This window comes from Arvicola amphibius, chromosome 1 (assembly GCF_903992535.2).
Source record: "Arvicola amphibius chromosome 1, mArvAmp1.2, whole genome shotgun sequence".
NCBI lineage: Eukaryota > Metazoa > Chordata > Mammalia > Rodentia > Cricetidae > Arvicola > Arvicola amphibius.
In genome coordinates, this window is record NC_052047.1 from 47,219,732 (window position 1) to 47,242,297 (window position 22,566).

A 22,566-nucleotide genomic window follows, 5' to 3' on the forward strand; every position below is an offset into this window, starting at 1 on the left:
AAGACCTCAATGCTGCACCTACCTCCCACTCACATCTGCTTACAGAGCATCAACACTAATTCCAACAGCTGTAAGATAACCTATTTGCATTTAGTTTGCATGCCACTCACACACCTTTTCTTGTATTACAGCTTATCTGCAGTTCTTGGGTTAAGAAACTAAAACTCACCATGTTTCCTGCATCTACAGACGTTAGTCCTGATGAACACTCCTACTTCAGGAGTGTCAGTGATCCTACCCCAAAGAGTCTGTGCACAGGGGCTCCTTCCTCATGGTTTTCTCTTGGCCCTGCGCTGGGTTGGAGTGAGTCAGTCACTCATGGGCGTTAGATATGTGACGGTGTCATCTGTCTTTATCAGCTGTTTTCTATTGCTAAACATTTTTAAGGGACTCTTTTATGGTGTACAATTTGTATGTTATTTATTTTTTGAGATTTCCCTCTATGATCACATAATATTATTGTATGTGCAATGTAACATAGCTTGCCTTCTGTACCGTTGTAATCAGGGACCATTTAGGAATCAATAGCTAAAGACACAATATATTAAAACCAATCTTTTCAAGATTGCTCAGGAAGAGATCACATACTAAATTCACAGTATGGACCACAAGCTTGCTACTCTAAATTATAAAGCAAAACGGCCCACTGACAGTCTCAACCTTTAAAGACTTCACAATGCAAATTTCAACTAAATTACTTCTTAAGATAGAAAGAAACAATTATAGCAAGGTTTCTTTATCAAAATTCTTACAACTCCTTTTTTGAAGGTCAAGGAAGCACTAAACCTGAGATCAGAAACTGTATAATTTCTTCCTTTATATTTGCCTCAATAATACATAAAGTAAATATATTCAGCCCTATTTTGGGGAGCCCCCAAAAGCATAAACTGCCATTATATTTCTTTGGTGTTCTATACAAAATGACAACTCTGTACTAGAAAAGCAAGCCACTGATAAAAGCAGTCTCCAGTTTTGTTGGGGTTGGCTTGAGAGATGTGCCAATTGAGTAACTCCCAAACACAAGAATCACTCTTAAAAACACTGAAAAGGAAACTAATTTAACCTAATTATTACTTCAATGTCATCTAAAAGACAAGGTAACATTCTAAGTCCACAAACTGTAATAAAGAATTTAATTTTACCATTGCGAAGTATTCTGAAATCAAAGACGATGATACATGCATCAGGCACATCCCACAGAAGACATTTACAACGGTTTACATTTCCTTTTTATTTATTCCTAGAAACTGCCCTATTGCAGATTTTTCATGGATGAAATATGGAATTGAGCAGATTCTTTTTCTACAAAATTATGGTATAAACTTGCTCAATTTTCTATCTTATTGCTAATAACCCTTACAGGCGCACAGTTTGTAAAGTAAACCCCTTAAGGACTGAATGTGTAGCATGCTGCAAGGTACAAGAAATAAGCTAAAACTGAGCTTTCACATAAACCTACATCGGGACTGACACAGTACTGAACGCTGGCAAACATCACAACACAGGGAGAAATTAACAGGTGACACAGCTCAGTCCTGAATGGGTTAAGTAGAAACCCTCATATATTATTGTTTCTAACCATCCATCCCAAGATACAGTGCTTGAAAAATAAAACCAAAGTGACACAGAAAACCACACATTTGTTCAGTACTCACCAGAAACACAGCTGCTTTGGAAAACAATGTCCACCTGGTTAATAATCAAATAGCATTTTCTTTCAAATAGGAATCCCCGCCAACAGATTTTCTGATTAAATAACTAGTTGGGGTAATAAAAATCACATTAGAATTTCTTTGTGGTTGGACAGATAGACCAGTTAGTTTCTCTCAAGACAAAAGCAGTGGTGGCATCCTGCCATACCTGGCATCCCAGCACCTAGACACTAAGGCAGGAAAGTTCAAGAATGCCCTGAGGGGCATGGGTGAGATCCTTGTCTCATGGAAAAAACAAACAAAAAAGCCTTAGCAACTATGCTTGAGGCCTGGGATTTGACCCCAGTACCACACAAAACAGAAAGGTACAGAACGGTAAAAGACAGCAGCAAGAGTGACAGATGACCCCACTAGTCAGCTGAGCACGAGGAAGCTGCGATGGTTTAAGAGCAGTCCGCTCAAAATCCCACTGTGCTCAGCTCTACAATCATATAAAGGGCATCCCCTGTCCCATACTTTCAGTTTTTAGCCTACCTCCCAATCTCTTGACAAATTTAAGGAGCTAAAAGATATGCTGGGTCTCAGGTTCTGCACCTAGGCATGTTTGGAGAAGCTGTGCAGACTCATTCTAAACAGAATGGAAACACAAACCAACACTGCAACTGAAGAAATCCCATTCTAAGACGTCTTCATGAGGGCAAATACCCAGCATCTGTAACAGCATCATCTGGGAGGAAACATTCCGAGTAAATGGGGGTGGGGGGGGCAAGACTCCTATACATCATGTATTAAAAATGATTTACAAATCCACAAAAATGACTTTTAATGAAAGCAGCTGACAAAAGAACTATCAATAACATGGTAAAACAGACATCAGTTCACTCTATTCTGTGGTAGGACTCTGGCATAGAACCATAGGAAAGATGCCTTTATTGTTACATTCTTGGACTTTGTAAAAAAAGAAAACCGGAAAATGACTTATAGTCTAGTTATTTCAATTCTTATCAAAATAAAACAAAAGAACCGAAATAAGATATAAACATTTAAAAAAGTCAAAGTTCATTTTAATAAAGCCATGAACTTGAACAGTTACTGTAAGCTACAAACCTGGGTAAGGAATAGTTTGTTCTTCAAAAGCATCTCATCTGCTCTCAGTTAACTTAATGCTTTCTTAACTAAACCCCAAATCCAGGAGGAGAGATGTGTGACCTGGGACAGCACAGCGGCACGGAGACCGCTCAAGCTCTGAACAGCCTGAGGTGCTGCTTCCACCGCAAGCGAGGAGTGGTGCTTGGAGGAAGATGAGAGAGTTACTGCAGAGGTAAGGCCACAGCGAGCTCTGCCCTTGACCACTGAGGCAGAATGAAGGTATAAGGAAGGGAGGACACTGGCTGGAGCAGATCTGAAGAGAAATGGTGAGCAGGGCACAGCCTGGGGGTGATTAAGAAGGCTGGCAGTAACAGAGAGCCGCAGCCACAGATTTAACCAGCACATTTTACAGATGGCCTTCCCCTTGAAAAACCAAGGAGGAGGCAGCTTAAAGATGTTCAGAGTGGCATTTACAGTAGCAGTCTTCAGGAAACAGTGGGTAACAAAGCAGCAGAGATGGAAACAAGGCTCTGACAAAGGATTCTTAACAAGTCTACATGAAAACTTTCAGAAGTCCAGGGAGTCAGAAAGACACCAAAAATGCTGGAGAAGTTACAGTTTGCATCAGAAGGTACTTGTGGCTCCTGTTTTAAGGGACAGTAAAAGCTTACCACAATCTAGAGGTAGTTTTTACTCTACAAAAGAGAATGGCATCACTAGACTGTGTCCTTTAACACACATGTGTGGTTCCTGTACTAAATGTAGCCCAATGAGTCTGCTGCAATTCCCAAGAAACTGAACAAGGCATCACCAAAGAGCAGGAATGGAAGCAAAATAAAACAGGCAATATTAGCACAGGAGGCTGACACACAAGCCTGAATGCAATCAAAGTTTAACAGAAAAGAATAAAAATTGGACAGAACATTTCTACTAGGGAAAAATAAACAAAGGGCAAAATGGGAAATGAAAATATAAGTTACATTTGTATTTTTATAAACTTACAACTATCTGTTTCTAAGGTACTGTCTTCTGGCTATTTTATTTAGTTCAGTTTATTTAGTTATCATCTAATAAAAGCCATTTTATGATCTTATGTTCAGAATTATGAAGTTCTGGCCTAGGCTAAAAAAAGGAAAATGAAGTACAATAGATCATCTTGCAGAGACTTTCCTCATTTTACCCTAAGGGCACCATCTTGGCAGCAAATAATTCTCATGATATTTTTTGTCATTTGCCAACAAGGTGGGAAACACCCTGTTAAATGTAAGCACTGGGAACATTCCAAGTTAAAGATAAAATGTTTAACTTACACATAATACAAGTTATGTACAAGATTTGGGAAAGGAAGGAAACCTGAACAAACCCTGGAACACAGATAAACTGATGAACAGGCAAAGAGGCGCAAACCCTTCAAATGGTGATGTTCTGTGCCATTAACTCAGAAATGACTAAATGGTCACACTGAACTCCACGTCAATGTTAGAATCTCTTGGATTACCACTATAAATACATTTTTTTTTAAAAAAAGGAAAACAGAAATAACTACCAACAGTATCTGAGAATAGACTAAGTTAACATACATTGCATGTATTGCAGGCAAGGCAGAGGCATTTTTTAAAGCTTTTGCACAGACTTCATATAATCTTAAAAAAAATATGCAGGCCTTTACAAAATTTGATTTGCTGAAATCAAAATAATTCCAACTTATGAAAAAGTCATAAGACTTCAGCTTAAAAAAGTTCCAGCCTTAGACCAAAAGAACCTGGAAGTGTTCGGTACTCAGATTGAACAAGCATGGTCAGGCTTGAACCTGAATGTACTTTAGAGCCAAAGCTCAAAAGGGTGGAGAGTGCAACCTACTGGTAATAAGGTGTACTACATACTGTGATATAAAAAAGGCATGGTGAAAATGTACCTTTTACTAAAGCTTATGCAAGTCCCTTGGTCCATAAAAACTACGTTAAGATTTGTGTCTTCTAGCTTAACCTGTACTCCAGCCACATATCTATTTCTTGACCATTTAATCAAAACCAATCAAAAACCAACCAAAAAGGGGTGTGTGTGAGAGAGAGACAGCTGAAAACCGTGATTTCCAACAGTTTGTACATTTTGATGGTTTCCGTTTTACTGTGGCTTCTGCGTTTCACATCAGCACTTGCAGGTAATGGGGTTTTGAATAGATCACCTGGTATGAAAAGTTTTCCCAAGAACCCACAAAAGATTGTTCATTTTATCCTTGCCTTTCTTTCTTCTTTCTTTCCTTTTTTTGTTTTTTCAACTTTTTGCCACATTCAAGTCAGTTTAAGTCCTAGCAAAAAGACGGTGGTTAGGACACCACGGTTGCTGTGGACGATGTGACACTGGTAGAATTTGTGCTGGCGTTTGTGTAACTTCCCTCGCTGTTTGTGTTTGACTCGTTGGTGGGCACTTGGCTTGAGTTGGCTCTGAGGATCGCTCCTGCTGCGCTGCAGTGTGGCCTCGGCCCTGGTTCTGGTGTGTAGGTAAAGGTAAGGCTGGTAGAATAAATGATTCCATCATTACGGACCAAAGTTACTGGAACCTGGACTGGCTGCCGGACCCATCTCCAACCTTCTCGGAATGCAGAAATGTCTGGGACCACACAGAGCATGCTCTCTCCACATCTGAGGAGGAAACACACACCACTTAGAAGCATTTTCAAAGCAAAGCGCAGTTCTGCATTGCCATACCCTCCCAATCCTGGGCGACAGAACAGGCTCTAGTAGTACCTGTACATTGTTTCGGCTTCTACATCCCCAAACCATACTCGTAAATTTGGAGTAAAATTCTGTCCTGTAAGTTCAAGCATTGCTACGTCCCCGCCGCCATTCAACTGCAAATCAGAGAAACCATAACATTGAGACAGCTTTTTACTTCCAATAAACACAACTTGGGTTATACTTACTTTCATTTTCATAAAGGTTAATTTAAGTTCAGATTTATAAAACATTTCTGTTAAATGACACAACTTTGAAACTATTTCAACATTCAATGTGATTTAAACTTTTTTCCATGTAAACATGCTGCTTCCATTTTTATTTCCTATCAATAGTACAGAGTCAATTTACAGAATAATCAGCATCATAACGCAGTAAGTTAACAGCAGGTTATTCTAAGAACATCAGTAAAGGCAAAAGTCACTTTGTGACTAAGTGGGCTCACCTGAAGACTTTCTACGACAGGCACAGGAGTGACTGGGGCAAGGACAGGGCCCATTCCCTCATAGAATGTATACTCTGCCTTATCTGTGCTAATGATTGTCCAGGAAGCTCCATCATTTATCATTTCTTTATTTGGTTCTTTCGGACATGGAGTGGCCTTAAGAAAAACAAATGTCCATATATTGGTTTTATATAAGTAGCAGTATACGAAAATTTACCAAGTAACATTCATTCACAGACTTCAGTTAACAACGAGAGAATTTAGGGGGGGAAATCTGGGAACATCCTAATACACTTAATCCCCAACATTCCTAAATTAATATGAAGCCCCACAGGCAGTAATTTTTGTTAGACCACAAACTCTTCAGTGAAAAATTAAGTAATGAGTCTTAGAAATCATTCAAGAGTATACTATTCCTATAGAATTTCTTTATTTTCGTTCTTTCTTTCTTTTTTGTTTTTGCTTGTTTTTCAAGACAGGGTTTCACTGTGGAGTTCTGGCTGTCCTAGAGCTCTCTCTGTGGATGAGGCCTTGAACTCCGAGATCCACCTGCCTCTGCCTCCAGAGTACTGGGATTAAAGGCACGTGTAATCACTAAGCGGTCCATTACTATATAATTTCACTAACAGATCGGTACCTGTGATGTGAAATGCAAGGGAACTCCCAAAGAAAGGGAACCATGGGAGATCCTTGAGCATGCAGAACTATTAGTCAGGAGCTTTGGAACTTCCAGCAAGAGGAAACAAAGTCTGAACTAGCAGCCCCAAAACCTGGCCTGGGACCCTGTACAGCTATCGGTGTGGTATGGAGCCATCCCTCTGCATGAAACCACAGCTATCCTACTACAGCATCAATCCATGTCAGAAGTGTCCTCTTGAAAGTTTCTGAGTAAATGCAATTGAGTATTAGCACTTAATTCATGTCAGTCTTACTACTGGGGGGCCCTACTGTAAAGTGGATGAAGATTTGAACTCTCTTGCTAAATGCTTTATATACACAGTGTGTGTTTCTATACATCATTTTGGAGGATTCACAATGCTCTACTATTAGATATCCCGAGGCTCTCTGAATAGCAGATTAAAAATCCTAGAACTTGTAAACAAACTTCTCTAAGAATATTCTTAGTTTTGAGTTATTTTTGAGATAGGTCATGGGCATGCTTGAGAGTAGTGTGTTAAGGATAAATGACCTAAGATAAACATAAGAACCCATCTTCTCGGAAGTGGATATAATTAACAGCCAATAAGAAGTATGTCTCCATAAATGGCTAATCCAGCAGTTTTTCAGCAAATTTTACAGTCAATGCTGGGGACTGAACGCAGAGTTGGGCAGTATCCCCAGCCTTATTTGTATAGTTTGGATTTCAGTCATTGTATAACATACCTGAAATTGGATTATTCTTTCTTGAGAAAGGCACAAGTACATTCTTTCAGTATCCTTAAGGTAAAATGCACATTTGTGGAGTTGTGATACGGGGTCATCTGCATCCAGTAATGCTGTCTGCTTATCAACTTTTCTAATTATCTGTATTTCAACAATTTAAAAAAGTAAGTCATCTGCATGCAGTTTTTATTTTGTACACTGTCCATAGAAGATACTACATAATAATGTATCAGTCATATATTTTATACCTACATATTAAAAAAGATTTATAAGCATAAGGTATCAATATAAATTTTATAAACATATAATGTGGAATTCACACCTTCAAAGAATACATTAAGAAATAGAACAGCCTGTTATTTTTTTGTCTAGACTAGAGCTTTTTAAACATTAATGTACACTAAAATTGTCTGGAGACCTTGACTAAAAATGCCTAAGCCACCATGACTCATTTGGGGCTCAATATACTGCATTTCTAACAAATGGGTGTTGTGAATGTTGGTAATGGACAGAAGTATTTTCATTGTCACTTTCTGTTGAACTTTTTAATAATAAACAAATTTAATGCCACAAGGAACATCTACAGTAAGCTACTGTTGAGTGTCCTAGTTAAAGGAGACAGACATTGTGGCAGGATCAAATATTTCATATTTCAAAACAAACACACTCATCAGAAAACAGACTCAGAGAAGTAGCAAAGTCCTTAAAGTCCGCATTTTAATAACTGAGAGAAGAGAGTGGGAACCCAAAGCAGGCTCTCTGATCACACCTCTTTTATACTCTAGAACTTTTATAATCTAGATCAGTGGCTCTCAACCTCCCAATGCTGCGACCCTTCAATACAGTTCTTCACACTGTGGTGACCTGACCCTCCAACCATCAAATTACTTTCATTACTATTTCATAACTGTAATTTTGCTACCACTATGAATTATAATGTAAATAATGTGTTTTCTGATGGTCTTCCACTTGACAATTCCTGGGGGTCGCACCACACAGGCTGAGAACCACCAGTCTTAAGATAGTCTACAGAACCCATGAGGTACGTGAAAGATTGTGTGTGAGCAAGCATTACATGACACAACACACAAAAGGTGGTCACTAAGTTCCATGGAGAGAAACTGCTGCTTGTTCCCAACAGCATACAAGCACATTTACACACTCATCTCAAAATCAACAGTAAGTCTCATCCATCTTCCTTTCCTCTTCCTAAGCCTTTTTCTCGGTTCTTGAGAAAGATATTGTCCTCACAGGCCAGTCTTCTGAAGCCTCTAAAACAGTGGCTCTTAACCTTCCTAAAGCTGAAGCCCTTTAATATAGTTCCTCATGTTGTGGTGACCCCAACCATAAAATCATTTCATTGTTACTTCATAACTAATTTGCTATTTATGAATTATAATGTAAATATCTGACATGGAACCCCCATGAGGCCACCACACAGATTTTAAGAACCACTGCTCTATGACCTTTTGCCTCGAAGTTTCCAGTTTCCAAGGCCACCACTAGACCAAGAACCTCCAGAGTGGTGACCTCGTACATTTCTTCACCACAGTACTTCACAAACTCTGAAGCACCTGACTTGGACATTTTTCCTAGAGCTATATCTGGTCTATCAGACTTTTTATAGTGACATTACATGTCACACCTAGTCAACATTTCCATTTATGATATTTAATATGCATCTTAAACTTACTGTTCTAGAAAGCAGAATTTTGGAATTTTTCAAGTTAGGGGAAAAATAATGTCTTTACAGTTTTACAACCTAATGAAGAAAAAAGGCACAAATCCTGTGCATTTTTCTAAAGCAAGAAATACCAACTCTACCTAATTTTAAACAAATGTATTAGTCAAGCAGCCTAATAAAAATTATGCTTGTATTTGTAGGTTTTTGAAAACTTGGTCCTATATTCAGCTACAGCAGATAACACAAAAAACTATAGTATAACTGCAACATTAAAGAAAAAAATGACAGACACACAGTTAAAAAGGAAACCGACATCAATTCATTCAAAATTGTGCATGAGACTGACATCAGCAATGCACTTTTAACAAACTAATTAATTCTCCAGGAGCACTTACATAATAGCACACAGTATCAAGATTCTCTGTGTATTTTCCATCTTTGTGCGGCTTTGTTTTAACCTCTATTTCACTTATTTTTACTTTTATTTTTTGAGACAGGTTCTCTGCATCTCTTTGTCCTGGAATAACCCTGTAGACCAGGCTGTCTCTGCCCCCAAAGCATTGAGATTAAAGGTGTGTCCTGCCACACCTTGAAGTCACAGAGGTCAATCTACCTCTGCCTCCCAAGTGTTGGGATTAAAGGTGTGTACCACCACACCCAACTACTCCCTTTTTTCTTTTTTACTTTTAAGAACTTTAACCTTTAGCCTGCATATATTTTTAACACTGTAAACAATTTAGAGGTTTTTTTTTTTTGAATCTCTCTTTACTGTATATCTCTCTTTTTCTGACTATATGAATCTTTGAGGAGAGGGTTAAAGCCGTGGCTTTGATGACTGGATCCAGCCCATTCCTTAGCTTTCCAGCCTCATGGAGGAGGTACCGGCTGTAAGCATTTTTATTGCCACAACTCTATGGCGTTTCAAGGTCCCTGCCAGCAAGCAAGCTGCAGCATTCTGCTCACAGACCACACTCAGTCAGACTGCCTGCCTGAAAGAGTCAGAGTTTGTCCTGGCAGGACGGCCCAGAAAGCCAGCATTTAAAAAAGGCACAGCTTTTTTTCCTGCTACGGCTAAAAACCGAAAAACATACGCACAGCTTTTTCATCAACACCATTTACAGGATCTCTTAAAAGAGCTCCAGGGTTTGGCAGCTAAAGCTGAGTCAGGAAGCCTCTCTTAGATGAGAGTACTTGCTTGCAAGCAGAGCAGACCTGAGAAATTACTGCTACCAAGAAAACATGCTTTACTCTATTCTTTCCCAAGCTTTCTGTGGATTCAGTTATCCACGTTGGGCACCATTATGTAGTGAGAGGCCTGCTTTTCACCCGGCTCCCGGCTGCCTGGCTAGCTTATGCCCCAAAATAACAACACACAAACTGTATTCATTTAAACACTGCCTGGCCCATTAGTTTCAGCCTCTTATTAGCTAATTCTCACATTTTGATTAACCCATATTTAGTAATGTGTGTAGCACCACGAGGTGGTGTCTTACTGGGAAAGATTCAGCATGTCTAACCTGGTGGCTGGCTCCATGGTGTCTGTCTCACTGAGGAGAGGCATGGCATCTGACTAACTTCCCTTCTTCCCAGCATTCTGTTCTGTCTACTCCACCTATCTAAATCCTGCCCTATCAAAAAGCCAAGGTAGTTTCTTTATTAACCAGTGAGAGTCCTCCATCAAAAACCAAGGCAATGGCTAACACGAGAATAATCAAGATACTATTATTTTCATGGTAAAAAGTACAAAAACTGAACTCCACCCTTTCTGTTTGGTTTCTACCTCATATTCATTGAGGTAAAGCCAAGTCTTACCAATCTTGGGAGTGCCATGCCAGTAACTGAGCACACAAGTTTGACAGTCTGTCCATAGTGGATGTAACCATCTCGGACTGTGAACTCCTCTCCTTCTGATTCATCGTCATCCACTAGAGCGGGTGCAAAAATAGACAAAATTGCTATCTTTTAAAATTTAGTACATGCTTAAGAAAACAACAAAATGACTATTCATACATTTTATGCCCCAAAGAGAATATTATTTTTACACTAAAAATATCAGATGCACATTTTTATACTCACAGAGATGAATATAAAATGCTCCCCACTGTTGTGAACTAGCATGGAAGTTTCCTCCTTCTACATGCAGGTATCTGGTACTAACTGTCTGGGATCTAAGCCGATTAAACAAAGCCACCTTTGTTCCTGAGGCAATGCACACTGCAAAGACAAGGAGATTCCTATATTATATGACTGGGGCAGAGGTTCACAAAACAAAGGACTTCTGCTTGGCAAATCATAATACAAACAATGGACAGATTCTGTTGGCAAATATTTTATTTAGCTTTCTAAGACAGAAGATAGCAAAAAGAAGACAAAGAAAACAAGGTCTTAATGATATAAAGAGTTTTAAATGGTCGGACTTCTTTTTTTTTTTTTTAAACTAGTTTCAGTCTTGTCTTGTTTGTTTTGTTGATTTTTCAAGACAGGGTTTCTCCTGAAGCCCCGGCTGTCCTGGAACTCTCTCCGTAGACTAGGTTGGCCTCAAACCCTGAGATCCACCTGCCTCTGTCTCCTGAGTATTGGTATTAGCCACCATTGCCGGCTAGCTTCATTTCTTTTCTAATTAATTTTATTTTTTAAACTTAGTTTAGGCTTTACAAAAGATAGAAATAAAAAAAAAATGCAAAGAACTTTTTTAACACCTTACTCAAGAGAGTTACACAGTACACTTAATGCAGTGATGATTATTAGTTAAAAAATTATTTTTAAAACAAATGTCTAATGTTAGACATTTGATTAAATTGACTATAACAATATTCCCCCATTTAAATTATTACACATAAATTCTTGGAATATTACTGAATGAAAAGGCCAACTCTACACACTGTGTTCCTACTAAGCATCATACACATTTCTGTGTGAACGCAGGAGTGCCTCCACATGCTTTCATCCCACTCTGTAAAATATGTGTAGCAAGGTCTCTAGAAGCATGTTTACCAAAGCAGACAGCTACATTACGACTTTAAGAATTCTGCTACCTCCCAAATACCATAAAGTGTTGTACTGTATGAAAACAATACCTGTTGTATAATGTATAAAATGAGTAAAGTTAAAAAAATAAAGATGTACTTTAGATATGGAAAGCACATCTACTTAAGAAAATATTCTAAAAGTAAAATATGTTCTTTGCATTACAAAACTATCAATACAAACCCTTAAAAGTTAAAAATATAAAAAAGAAAGAGAACAGCAACCCCTACCCGAACCAAAACCTCAACCCTCTGCAATCTGAACTGGCAAACTGCCTGAGTACAAGATGTCACATGACCTGGAACACAAGAGCATACGGCCATCAATGAAGCCTTACCTTTCCAAAACAGAGAAAGAACAATCTGACCATGACAAACATGCCCTGAACCAACTTCAGAGGGGCTCCTCCCAGCATTCCTTTCTATCAGTTTTCATCTTGGGGCATCATCACCACCTTCTCAAAGGCAGTAGCAAATCAGTTATGCCCTTCTCTTCCCTTGATATAGGATCACTCAGGCTATCATTAGCAGGACTCCTATTAAGTTGCTTTAGCAAAAACTCCCTTGTCCTTGTCCCTCTCCCTCCTTTTTTCCTCTCTTAATAATTGTTCCATCCATTGAGCCCCTCATTTTCCTCCTTGGCTGAAAACTGGAACTTCCTGTTGTTATATTGAAAGTAAAGATGACTCTATGCTAAAGTCTCTTCTTCTAAAACAGTACTAAGTGAAGTCTGTCTTTCCACTTATCGCTAGTGTTGCTTCTTCTAAACAATACCAATTTATAGAACATACATTGAACTATACCAAAAGAATAAAATTAAAAAATCTGAATGCAGATATTCCTAATGCCTAAGGTTAACTGCATGGGAACACAGATTAAAGACTACCCATGTAGATGTCAATGTTGTCTACTTATTTTACTATCCAGTAAATTTGAATTTTGACTCACCTGGTTAAAAATTCAATTATTTTAGACCATTCCAAATTTGAACTCTGACAGGACATTAGATGACACTAGAAGTATTTCTGCTTATGCTTGCTTTGTATGTTATTTTCTTATGATCATGGTACTATTAAAAAAAATAAGAATTTCTACCTTTTGTAGCCACACAATAATATTTATATATGAAGCAAATAGGTCTGAGATAACATCAAACTGAAAATGAGAGGAAAGCAGACTGAAGCAAAAGAATGAATTATGATGAAATTCATGATGAAATAACACTGGCCAGAAATTAAGGTCACTATTGAAGCTAGGATTTCCATTTATTGTGTAATTCTGTTTGCTTTAGTGTGTCTAGAATTTTCCACATTAAATAAATGATAGGAACAAAGACTGAATGGGGTAAAATACATATAACATAAAAATCTACAAGTTTATATGCTTGATTTTAGTCAAAGGCTGAGAAATGATCTTTTCTTTAAAAAAAAATTCACTGGCCACTATCAAATATTATTAATCTAAAAATTAGTAAGCAAGCAATCATTTGTTTATCAAATCTCTAACAGTTGTTATATTGAAGTTCTTCACTGAAAACCCCTTTATCTAAATATGTGGAAGCTATATAAAAGAATTAGAAAATTAGTACTTTGTGTCCTCAATGAAGTAACAGTCACTGAACCACTGGTTTACAGGTTTCTCAGGAGCATTAGGAGTAAATTAAACTGCTGAACTTACTATAGTCTTAGTGTAACAAAAAGAGGGGTAACCAGATCTCTAAGATTTCTAGGGCACTAAGAATGACCAGCTAATTTTACAAGTCTTTCATCACCAAGCCACAGAAAAACAGGAGGAAGAGGAACAAGGGACAAGTCAAATTCAGAGTATAGAAATTCTATAGGATTTAAAATGATCCAACTTCTTTAATAAGTAACATAACAAAGGGGGCAGGGAGAGAAGAATAGAGAAACTATCATAGATTAAAATTTATGTGGCTTAATTTATGGGGTTTGTTTGAACAGGCTAACTAAAAGTGGAACAAAACATAACAACCAATTATAGAAAAAGACATTGCTGAAATACTATGATTAATCTACTCATGAATATTAAATTACATTAAAGGAATGTCAACTTTGTGAGATATGCTTTAAAAAAACAAAAGTTATGCATTAAGAAAGAGTCACTATTACAGAAATGTTAGTTGAGAGGATAGGATGTTGGAGATTTACATCAAAATACTCCAGCAGTTAGAAACAGAAGAGGTGCTGTTTGTGACTGACCACAAAACAAAATTAGTGAAGTTACTGAGGTTGGGGAGATTGCTGCATCATCCTACTTTCTTTCTTTTCCATAATTTCAAAGTTTATGCAACAAAATTAAGGAAAGTCAGCCAACCAGTTTCAAACGTGTTGAAATGTAGACTACTCACAGACAGTACATAGCCTTGAAGTTTAACAATCTGCCAATGAGACAGCAGTTCCTGCTGCAGAGGCCTTTAGACACTTGGTTTAGTGTCTGTCTTACCTGGCTTCCCAGAATTCGCTATAATGTTTTTTGAAATGGGTACTTCTGTCATTCTGGAAGGACAGATTCTTTTGGAATGGGAACTACCTTGGGCACTGTAGGGCATTTAGCATCACGTCAGGTGTTTAACATTATCTTCCCTCCCAGTCACTGTGACAAAATAAGAAAATAACTTCCATTTCCCTGGAACAGTAAGAAACCACTCTAAGATAATTCTAATGAAGTAACTAAGATTCTCAGAACACTAATTGACAATGAATCACTTCATTAGGCCAGACACTACTTATTTTCCACTTAAATTTGAAACACAGAAAGGCCAAAAGAATAGTGGTAACCGGGGTGGGTGTAAGGGGAGATGGAGAGAGAGAAGGGAGAAGGGGAGGATTGGGAGGAGCTTGGGGGAATGGGATGGTTGGGATGGAGGAAGGGTGGATATGGGAGCAGGGAAGTAGATATCTTAATTAAGGGAGTCATTTTAGGGTTGGCAAGACTTGACTCTAGAGGGATTCCCAGGGCCAAGGAGATGTCCCCAGCTAGTTCCTTGGGCAGCAGAGAAGAGGGTGCCTGAACTGGCCTTGTCCCATAGCCACACTGATGAATATCTTGCATGTCACCATAGAACCTTCATCTGGCGATGGATGGAGACAGAGACAGAGACCCACATTGGAACACTGGACTGAGCTCCCAAGATCCAAATGAGGAGCAGAAGGAGGGAGAACATGAACAAAGAAGTCAGCACCGCAAGGGGTGCATCCACCCACTGAGATTGTGGGACTGATCTAATGGGAGCTCATCAAGGCCAGCTGGACTGGGACTGATGGAGCATGTGATCAAACCGGACTCTCTGAACGTGGCTGTCAATGAGGGCTGACTGAGAAGCCAAGGACAATGGCACTGGGTTTTGATTCTACTGCATGGACTGGCTTTGTGGGAGCCTGGTTTGTTTGTTTGGATCCTCACCTTCCTAGACCTGGATGGAGCGGGGAAGACCTTGGACTTCCCATGGGGCAGGGAACCCTGACTGCTCTTAGGACTGGAGAGGGAGGGAGAGAGGGAATAGGGGGAGTGGGAGGTAGGGAGGAGGTGGAAATTTTTAATAAATAAATTAATTAATTGAAAAAAGAATAGTGGTAATCAATGAACTGGCTACTGACAAAACAACCTTTAAGTTCTAAAAAGTTTGCATCATTAATGTAATGTGAGAATTGAGAACAAGTAAAGAAACTCAAGCATACATACAGTCAGCATTTTTCAATGACTGCTTCTTTTTGGAAGGTTTGGAAATGACTTTTATCCGCTTGCTGAGGAACACACCAATGTCATCACTGTTGCCATAGAACATTTTTACAGACAACATGAAATGCTTTCTCTTGTCTGAATCAGATATGTACAATGTTTTAGCTGTGCAGTAGTTCTGTGAACAAAAAGAAAAATGGTGTTAATAGCAAAGCCTTGAGGTTATGCACCTTCAGCTCAGAATGGTATGGTCCCAGCATGAGTATCACGCTGATGGATCACCCAATGAACTGCTAACATTGCTCTCTAAAGAGAATTTCTTTTGGAGTTTTCAAAACAAACAATGGGGAATGACAAATTCATGAAAGGTGAGCCTCCTCAGAAGATAGCGGTCAGCAAGGAGAGACCAAACTTAAGTGACAAGAATAGGAAGCTTAGTCCAGAAAGTTGGACTTAAGTCCAGTGTCTCCTAGACTCTTCTGGAGCTGGACATGAATGTGAATCTGTGTTCAGCTATAGGAGCTGAATATTACAACCATTAACAAAGCTGCCCTCAGGGTGGTTAGAAAACTATTACATCTATTATTCCAGTTCCTCAACTTGAATTGTTTTTTAGAAAATTCAGGTCCACATAGTACAGGGAAGCAAGCATTGCCTAAATCAACTCAAAAAAGTTGCACAGAAGATAATCCAAGTATCTAGGGGTCAAGCTCTGACAACTACGGTCAAAGAAAGCGGTGCTTGAGGACTTGGTCTTCCCAAGTGTAACTGTGAGAGAAGATCCACAGAGATGGTTGTGGCTGGCTCTGACAAGATCATCTGGACCAAGAAAAGCAGAACATGCAACATAGGCAGACACTCACCAGCAAAGGCATTAATTTGAATACCTCAGTTTTAGTTATACACAAAAATGACTCCAACATTTACTCTACAAAGCCCAAAAAAACCTATGATCCATATTTACTCTTTAAAGTCTTTGTTTTATATAGCTTTATGTGTTTCACAGAATCAACACTCAATTTTACAGCAATGATTTGACTTTTGTACTTAAAAGCTGATGATTATCTGCAACAAAGGTAATAAGACTATCATAACTTAGTAGAATTGTGTAAAAAACTTTTGGTTGTAGTTTTCAAACTAGCTCCTACAATGTTTCTCTTTATATGACTGAATGCTGTGGTAACAAGGGCTAGGCTGAAAGGGAGCATTAAACATCTTACCTATCTTCAAGAATATACTAAGGAACTATTTTAAAAATAGATACACTTTATCATACCATTATCACTGGAACCAAGTTTAAAGATACAAGAGAAAACACTTAGTTGCAGAAAAGCAGCAATACTTTGAAATGCTACTGCTTCACTTGTATATGATGGTTCTAAAACTCACTTTATTCCCTTGATCACCGAGAACAGTGGGGGCCCAGGCTAAAATACTGATATCCTTTACCAAACAGGGTAAATGATGTCCAAAATTCATTTCAACTACTTCTGCTGTGTGTTCCTTTTAAAATGAATATGACTCGCCAGAAAGTAATGAATTCTAAGTTCTTATCCTTAAAATTGACTAATTATGTACGGTTAGTATAAGATAAAAATACTGCAGTAGTTTATGTCTCTATAACAAAGTTACATAAGAAAATTTAAATGTGATCCTGAATATTCTGAATTTTGGAAGGTCTTGTTGTGTAAAAGGCAAAATAAGACAACAGTAAGAAAATCAAAACACAATAGCCCTTTGCAGTAGCTATCTTCTGTACTGAAATATAGAATCCAGGTTCATACATAGGCCCACTGTATTTTTTAAATACTAGCTAAAGGTCAAATCTGAAACTGTTCTGCTTTGAAACATAGGATAAAGTCAATGTACCAAAACAGTCACAGAACAAAATGAGATATGTATCTAAACAAGGGGACGACATCCTAGTGGGAAAGCTTTAAAAAAAAAAAAGCACTTAATTTTGAGTGCCAAAATAATTGGGTACAGTCTACATCAAGCAAGAGAAGATACTGCCTAGTGTCAATGAAGCAGGTGAACAGAGCTGGTGAGACAGCTCCATGAGTAAAGGCAGATCAGCCCCTGGGTCCTGCACTGTAGCAGGAGAGAGCAGAGACGGACTCCTTTGAGTAGTCCTTTACCTCCTCATATGCACATGTGTGCTTGCATCCTACCAATGTCCAGAACTGGTATAAGATAGAACTGGGTAAAATGAGAATGAAGCTCAATCAACACAGTTACACATATGGTAGCTATATCCTTGGCTTTTTATTACTGATCTACTCATTAAAGAATTGAATATCTAGGTATATAGTGTGCTCCAGGAGAATAAATCAATCCCTCTGTAAAATATTTTTTAAGCTCAACAGTCATAATTTAAAATGGCTTAACAGCTCTATTTTCTTTTACAATAAGCATTCACTATTATAATAAACATGATACCAAACCTAATTTAAAACCCATGGTCAACATGCCTCATTTAATTAAAAACTATAAAAACGTAATGACATACAAATAGCCAGATTTGAAGGTTAGCTTTATGGCTTCTTAGTAATGCTAATACTTAACTCACGACCCTCAATATTGTGGATCATCCTATCCTAGTGTCAAATATAAAACATAAACACCAAGCTAGCAAAAAAAGTTATTACTAAATAAGAAAATACCTTTTAATATGCTATTTAAGAAACTAGGTAGTCTCTTGAGATCATAAGCATTTTCTAAATATTAAAAATAGTGAACATTAGGAGGTATAATAAATGAACAAACTATCTTCCTGAACTGTGACGCTTTTGTTCAGACTCAGAGAACGGTCTGTTTATGATGTAGGTGTGCCTTCTATCTATCTGATGATTTCATTGGATAATTAATAAAGAAACTGCCTGGCCCATCTGATAGACCGGCCCTTAGGTGGGTGGAGTAGACAGAACAGGAAGAAGGAAGTGAGGTAGATGGCTCAGTCAGATGCCACGCCTCTCCTGAGTTAGACAGACTGCCATGCCTCTGCTCAGGGAGAGAGTTGCGATGAAGCCAGCCGCCAGGTCAGACGTGCTGAATCTTTCCTGATAAGATACCATTTGTGGTATTACACAGATTATTAGATATGGGTTAGTCAAGATGTGAGAAAGAGGCTGGAATTAATGGGCCAGACAGTGTTTAAAAGAATACAATTTGTGTGTTGTTATTTCGGTGTAAAGCTAACCATGCAGGAGCCGGGTGGGATGAAAAGCAGGCCTGCCCGCAGCTCCACACTACATGTTTACTGGCTTTGCTGACAGTAGACAGAGCATTCTCTGAGTAACGTGTATCCTGCACTGGTGCGCTGGTGTTGGTTGGTTAGCAAAGGGTCACTGTACCCAGGATCCACGCTCTATCTACCCTGTGTCAGCAGTCACTTTTCAGCGAGAGATGAAGCTTGAGAGGATAGAGAAAACCAAAGCTGAGGGACATATTTTCATTAATATCTGAGTACCACAGTCCTGCCAGACAGAAAATGAGAGACTTGTTCCCTAAACTATTAGCTTCTAATGAAGTCTGACTTACAGCTAAGGCAGCCACGAAGGTGGGAAGTGTCCTGGTGCTGCCTTTAGATGCTAACACAAAAGCTCCATGAGTCACCGGACCACACCTGTCCAGCAGGTATACTTTTGATTCTAATAATATACATTTAAGCAACTGTTTTTAAAAACACTTAAAAAATACAATAAACACTGATACAAAAACAACTAAAATAAATACAGCAAAAATGAGTGCAATATGCATATTTTGAATTTACCTTCCCTTCCAAATTCAGCTGCTGCATTTCTTGGTCACTATTTCCTATTCCAATAAATGCACAGGGTTGTGACTCTTGTTCCGAACAACCATCTCTTTCCATTTGTTCTTTTTTTTTCTTCCAACCACTGCCCATAAGATACACACAAGGAGGAGGACAAAAAAATCTGTAAATAAAAGGAGGGGCAGGGAAAAATTAAATTCAAGATCATACTTCATTTTTTAAAAAATATATGAATTCATATATTTCATATGAGTTCAGAAATCATACTTCAACGAAGTTCATTCCTAACAAAGCATTTTGGTGAAGTCATCTATAAAACAAATCATTTTGTCAAAAGGACTGAAATCAAGACTTTCTTATCTGCTCTAATAAAATCTGAGAGTTACACCTTCAGTTAGATTACTCCTGCTTTGAGCAGCTTACCTTTGAAAACTCACAGCTCAAGGCTCTCAGCTACTCTAATGGAATTTGACAAATGCAAGACACTAAGCACAATAACCACGAGAGAATCTGTGATTACAAATTAAGTTCAAATCAAGAAAACAGCATCATTAATCTTAATGTTATTCTTGGTATATTACATTTAACTTTATTTGGCAATAACCCTGGAAAATAGCATTAAAACAATAGTTCAAGTGAGGCAACTAAGGAAAAGATAAGTAGGTTACTTGATATGAGCTCTACAATGAGACCATGTTCTATGTATCTTCGCCCCTGAACACCTGCTATGCATGACTGAGAAACATCTTGAACCAAAAGAACAAATACACTGTATTCTTTCAGCCCATGACTATAACAGATTTGTTCTGCTGTGTGCCAAAAATACATGTTCCCAAGTTCTCTCCATATAAAATGACTTTATCTTAACCTAACAAACAAAAAGCAGAGTCCAAACTATGAATTCATCCTTATGTAGAGCATAATGTACTTATTCAATGATATATAATATACTTTTGCCCATGGACATATACATACCTTAAAACGTTTAGGTCCTGTCTCTTTAAGGGGCCTGAAAACTCAAATGACTATAGTAACTAGGCAAATTGAATAAATGAATGAGCCAGGTATATAATTAAAAGGCAGGAATATCTTTTATTCAAATAACTAGCTTTCTTGCCCTCTTCCTTTAAAAAAAAAAAAAAGGTCCTCATGTTACTTCGAGTTCTCATAGGCAAAGATCTGTCAGATCTGTGAGTTCAAGGACAGTCTGGTCTATGTAGTGACTTCCAGAACAGCACAGCCAAGGCTAAAACAAAACAAACAACCCCCAAAAGACACAAAAAAATCCCCCAAAACCACTGAACAAGATTCCACCCTGAAAATTTTTCAAGCATACAATACAAGAAAAATGAAGACTCTACACTACCCTATGAGCTTGCCCTGTTTATTTTTCTATGGCCACTATAATTATTCAAAATAACAAAAGAATAAATTCATCAGAACTGAAACAGAGATTCTTTTGTAAGATCCCGATGAAATCACAGCTTTAATATTCCCCAAATTGTCACTCCTAAAAGCAAATTAACTAAAATTTTATTTCCATACAGTTTAGTAGTAATACAATAATCAGATAAAATATAAATATATATATAAAAATGAAGATAAAGGAAATTAAAGGGAGTATGGAATAGATACCCAAATAGCTAACCAAAGAAAAATTAAGGTGAATTTCTGTGTTTGAAACTGACTTTCAATAGCTGCTATAAAATGTATGCTGCAGAACAATGTAGCTTTTCTTCTTTTTCAGCATTTCAACTGACAAGCAATGCTGTTCTCTCCCACTTGGTGGCGATATGTACACACTTAAGATTTTATTCATTTTAAAATTTAGTCATTCATTTAGTGAATGATTTAACATTTTTTTCCCCTCAAATCCTGAGAACACACATGGGGAAAAAACTATAGTTTCAAAATGGGCTTTTATTTAACTTGATATGACAATTAAGTTTGGTTAGACAAAACCCAAACTTGTCACTGACATCACCTGAACAGATTACTGCAGTTAACACAGTCCTTAGTGTAACTTTAGAATCAGAGTCTAAGTGTCTAGTTAGTAGTTGTCCCCAGAGCAACTCTAGTATAGCTGCTTGCTCACCAGGAGACAATGCTCAATATTAATATCATAAGGCAAGAACACAGCCTTCAGAGAACACAATCTTTCTAGAAAGTTTCATCTTTTAAGAATCATACTGACCTTTAATGAAAAAGTAAAACAGATGACAACTCTCAATGGGTGTACTAAATATGAGGCACAAAGAATAATTTAAGCTTAGTAAGTGAAATTTCCTGGCCAGATATTTTTAGCATTAGTCACTGAAATTATTTTTGATGACAGCAACATGGCCAAAGTGTCTGTGGTCATGTCCCCAGGTTACCCCATGCCTTAGCAACTCTTTTGAAGAACTGAACCTAGATCAGCAAGAAGATAAACCTTCCTTCCTCATTCCAGAGAGTGGAGACCAGACCCACCACCTCTTTTAACCCACAAGGGAACCTCAGAACAACTAGCCCATCACAGGAGTGTATTTGTACCTTACACACAAGGCCTTAGTGCCATATACACAATGTAAGCCAATAGGGTTCTTCCTGTATTGTAAAGTAGAACATTTAGCTTGGAAACATTAATACACAGGATTCAAAAGATATTGGAGAGTAGTTACTATAACATCAAGTATTTTTTTTCCCCATTCTTTTAATTTATATATGGGGGGGGGGCCTCAAAAGCTAAGATTCTTCAAGTGTTTAACTGGGGTTATGGACTGACTAAGTCATGGTCAAATAAAAGGTGGTAAAAAACAGGCTACTACAATAAAAGACAGTCATAAAATGTTTACAATAACTTGATAAGCCACTGCAGTCCTGTGGTTCTGTAATTCTTACAGAGACTAAAAAACCCTTTTATTACTTCACTAGGTCTCAGTCATTTACCATAAAATTAAATGCCACAATGATTTTTTTATAGATCCTCTTGCACTAGCACCTAAAACAAACAATTAAAAGAGTAAATGAAGAAATTGGCATGATGCTTTGTCAAAATACCAGAGAATGAAAAGCAGAACCAGCACTACCCATGTTTGG

At 37.9% G+C, this 22,566-nt stretch overlaps 1 protein-coding gene across 2 annotated transcripts in view; it reads right to left on the reverse strand.

Annotated features, from left to right (window-relative positions):
* Positions 1–1,211: 1,211 nt before the first annotated feature.
* Rbpj (recombination signal binding protein for immunoglobulin kappa J region) overlaps positions 1,212–22,566 on the reverse strand; it is a 74,034-nt gene continuing 52,679 nt past the window's right edge. For both annotated transcript variants that reach the window (XM_038340175.1, XM_038340166.1), the window contains exons 4-11: positions 19,486–19,651; positions 15,717–15,891; positions 11,065–11,202; positions 10,801–10,913; positions 7,305–7,445; positions 5,922–6,077; positions 5,489–5,592; positions 1,212–5,383 (exon numbers count right to left, since the gene is read on the reverse strand). In XM_038340175.1, coding sequence (XP_038196103.1) covers positions 5,068–5,383; positions 5,489–5,592; positions 5,922–6,077; positions 7,305–7,445; positions 10,801–10,913; positions 11,065–11,202; positions 15,717–15,891; positions 19,486–19,651 — 1,309 coding nt within the window. In that variant the 3' untranslated portion in view covers positions 1,212–5,067. The remainder of the gene's footprint in view (positions 5,384–5,488; positions 5,593–5,921; positions 6,078–7,304; positions 7,446–10,800; positions 10,914–11,064; positions 11,203–15,716; positions 15,892–19,485; positions 19,652–22,566) is intronic.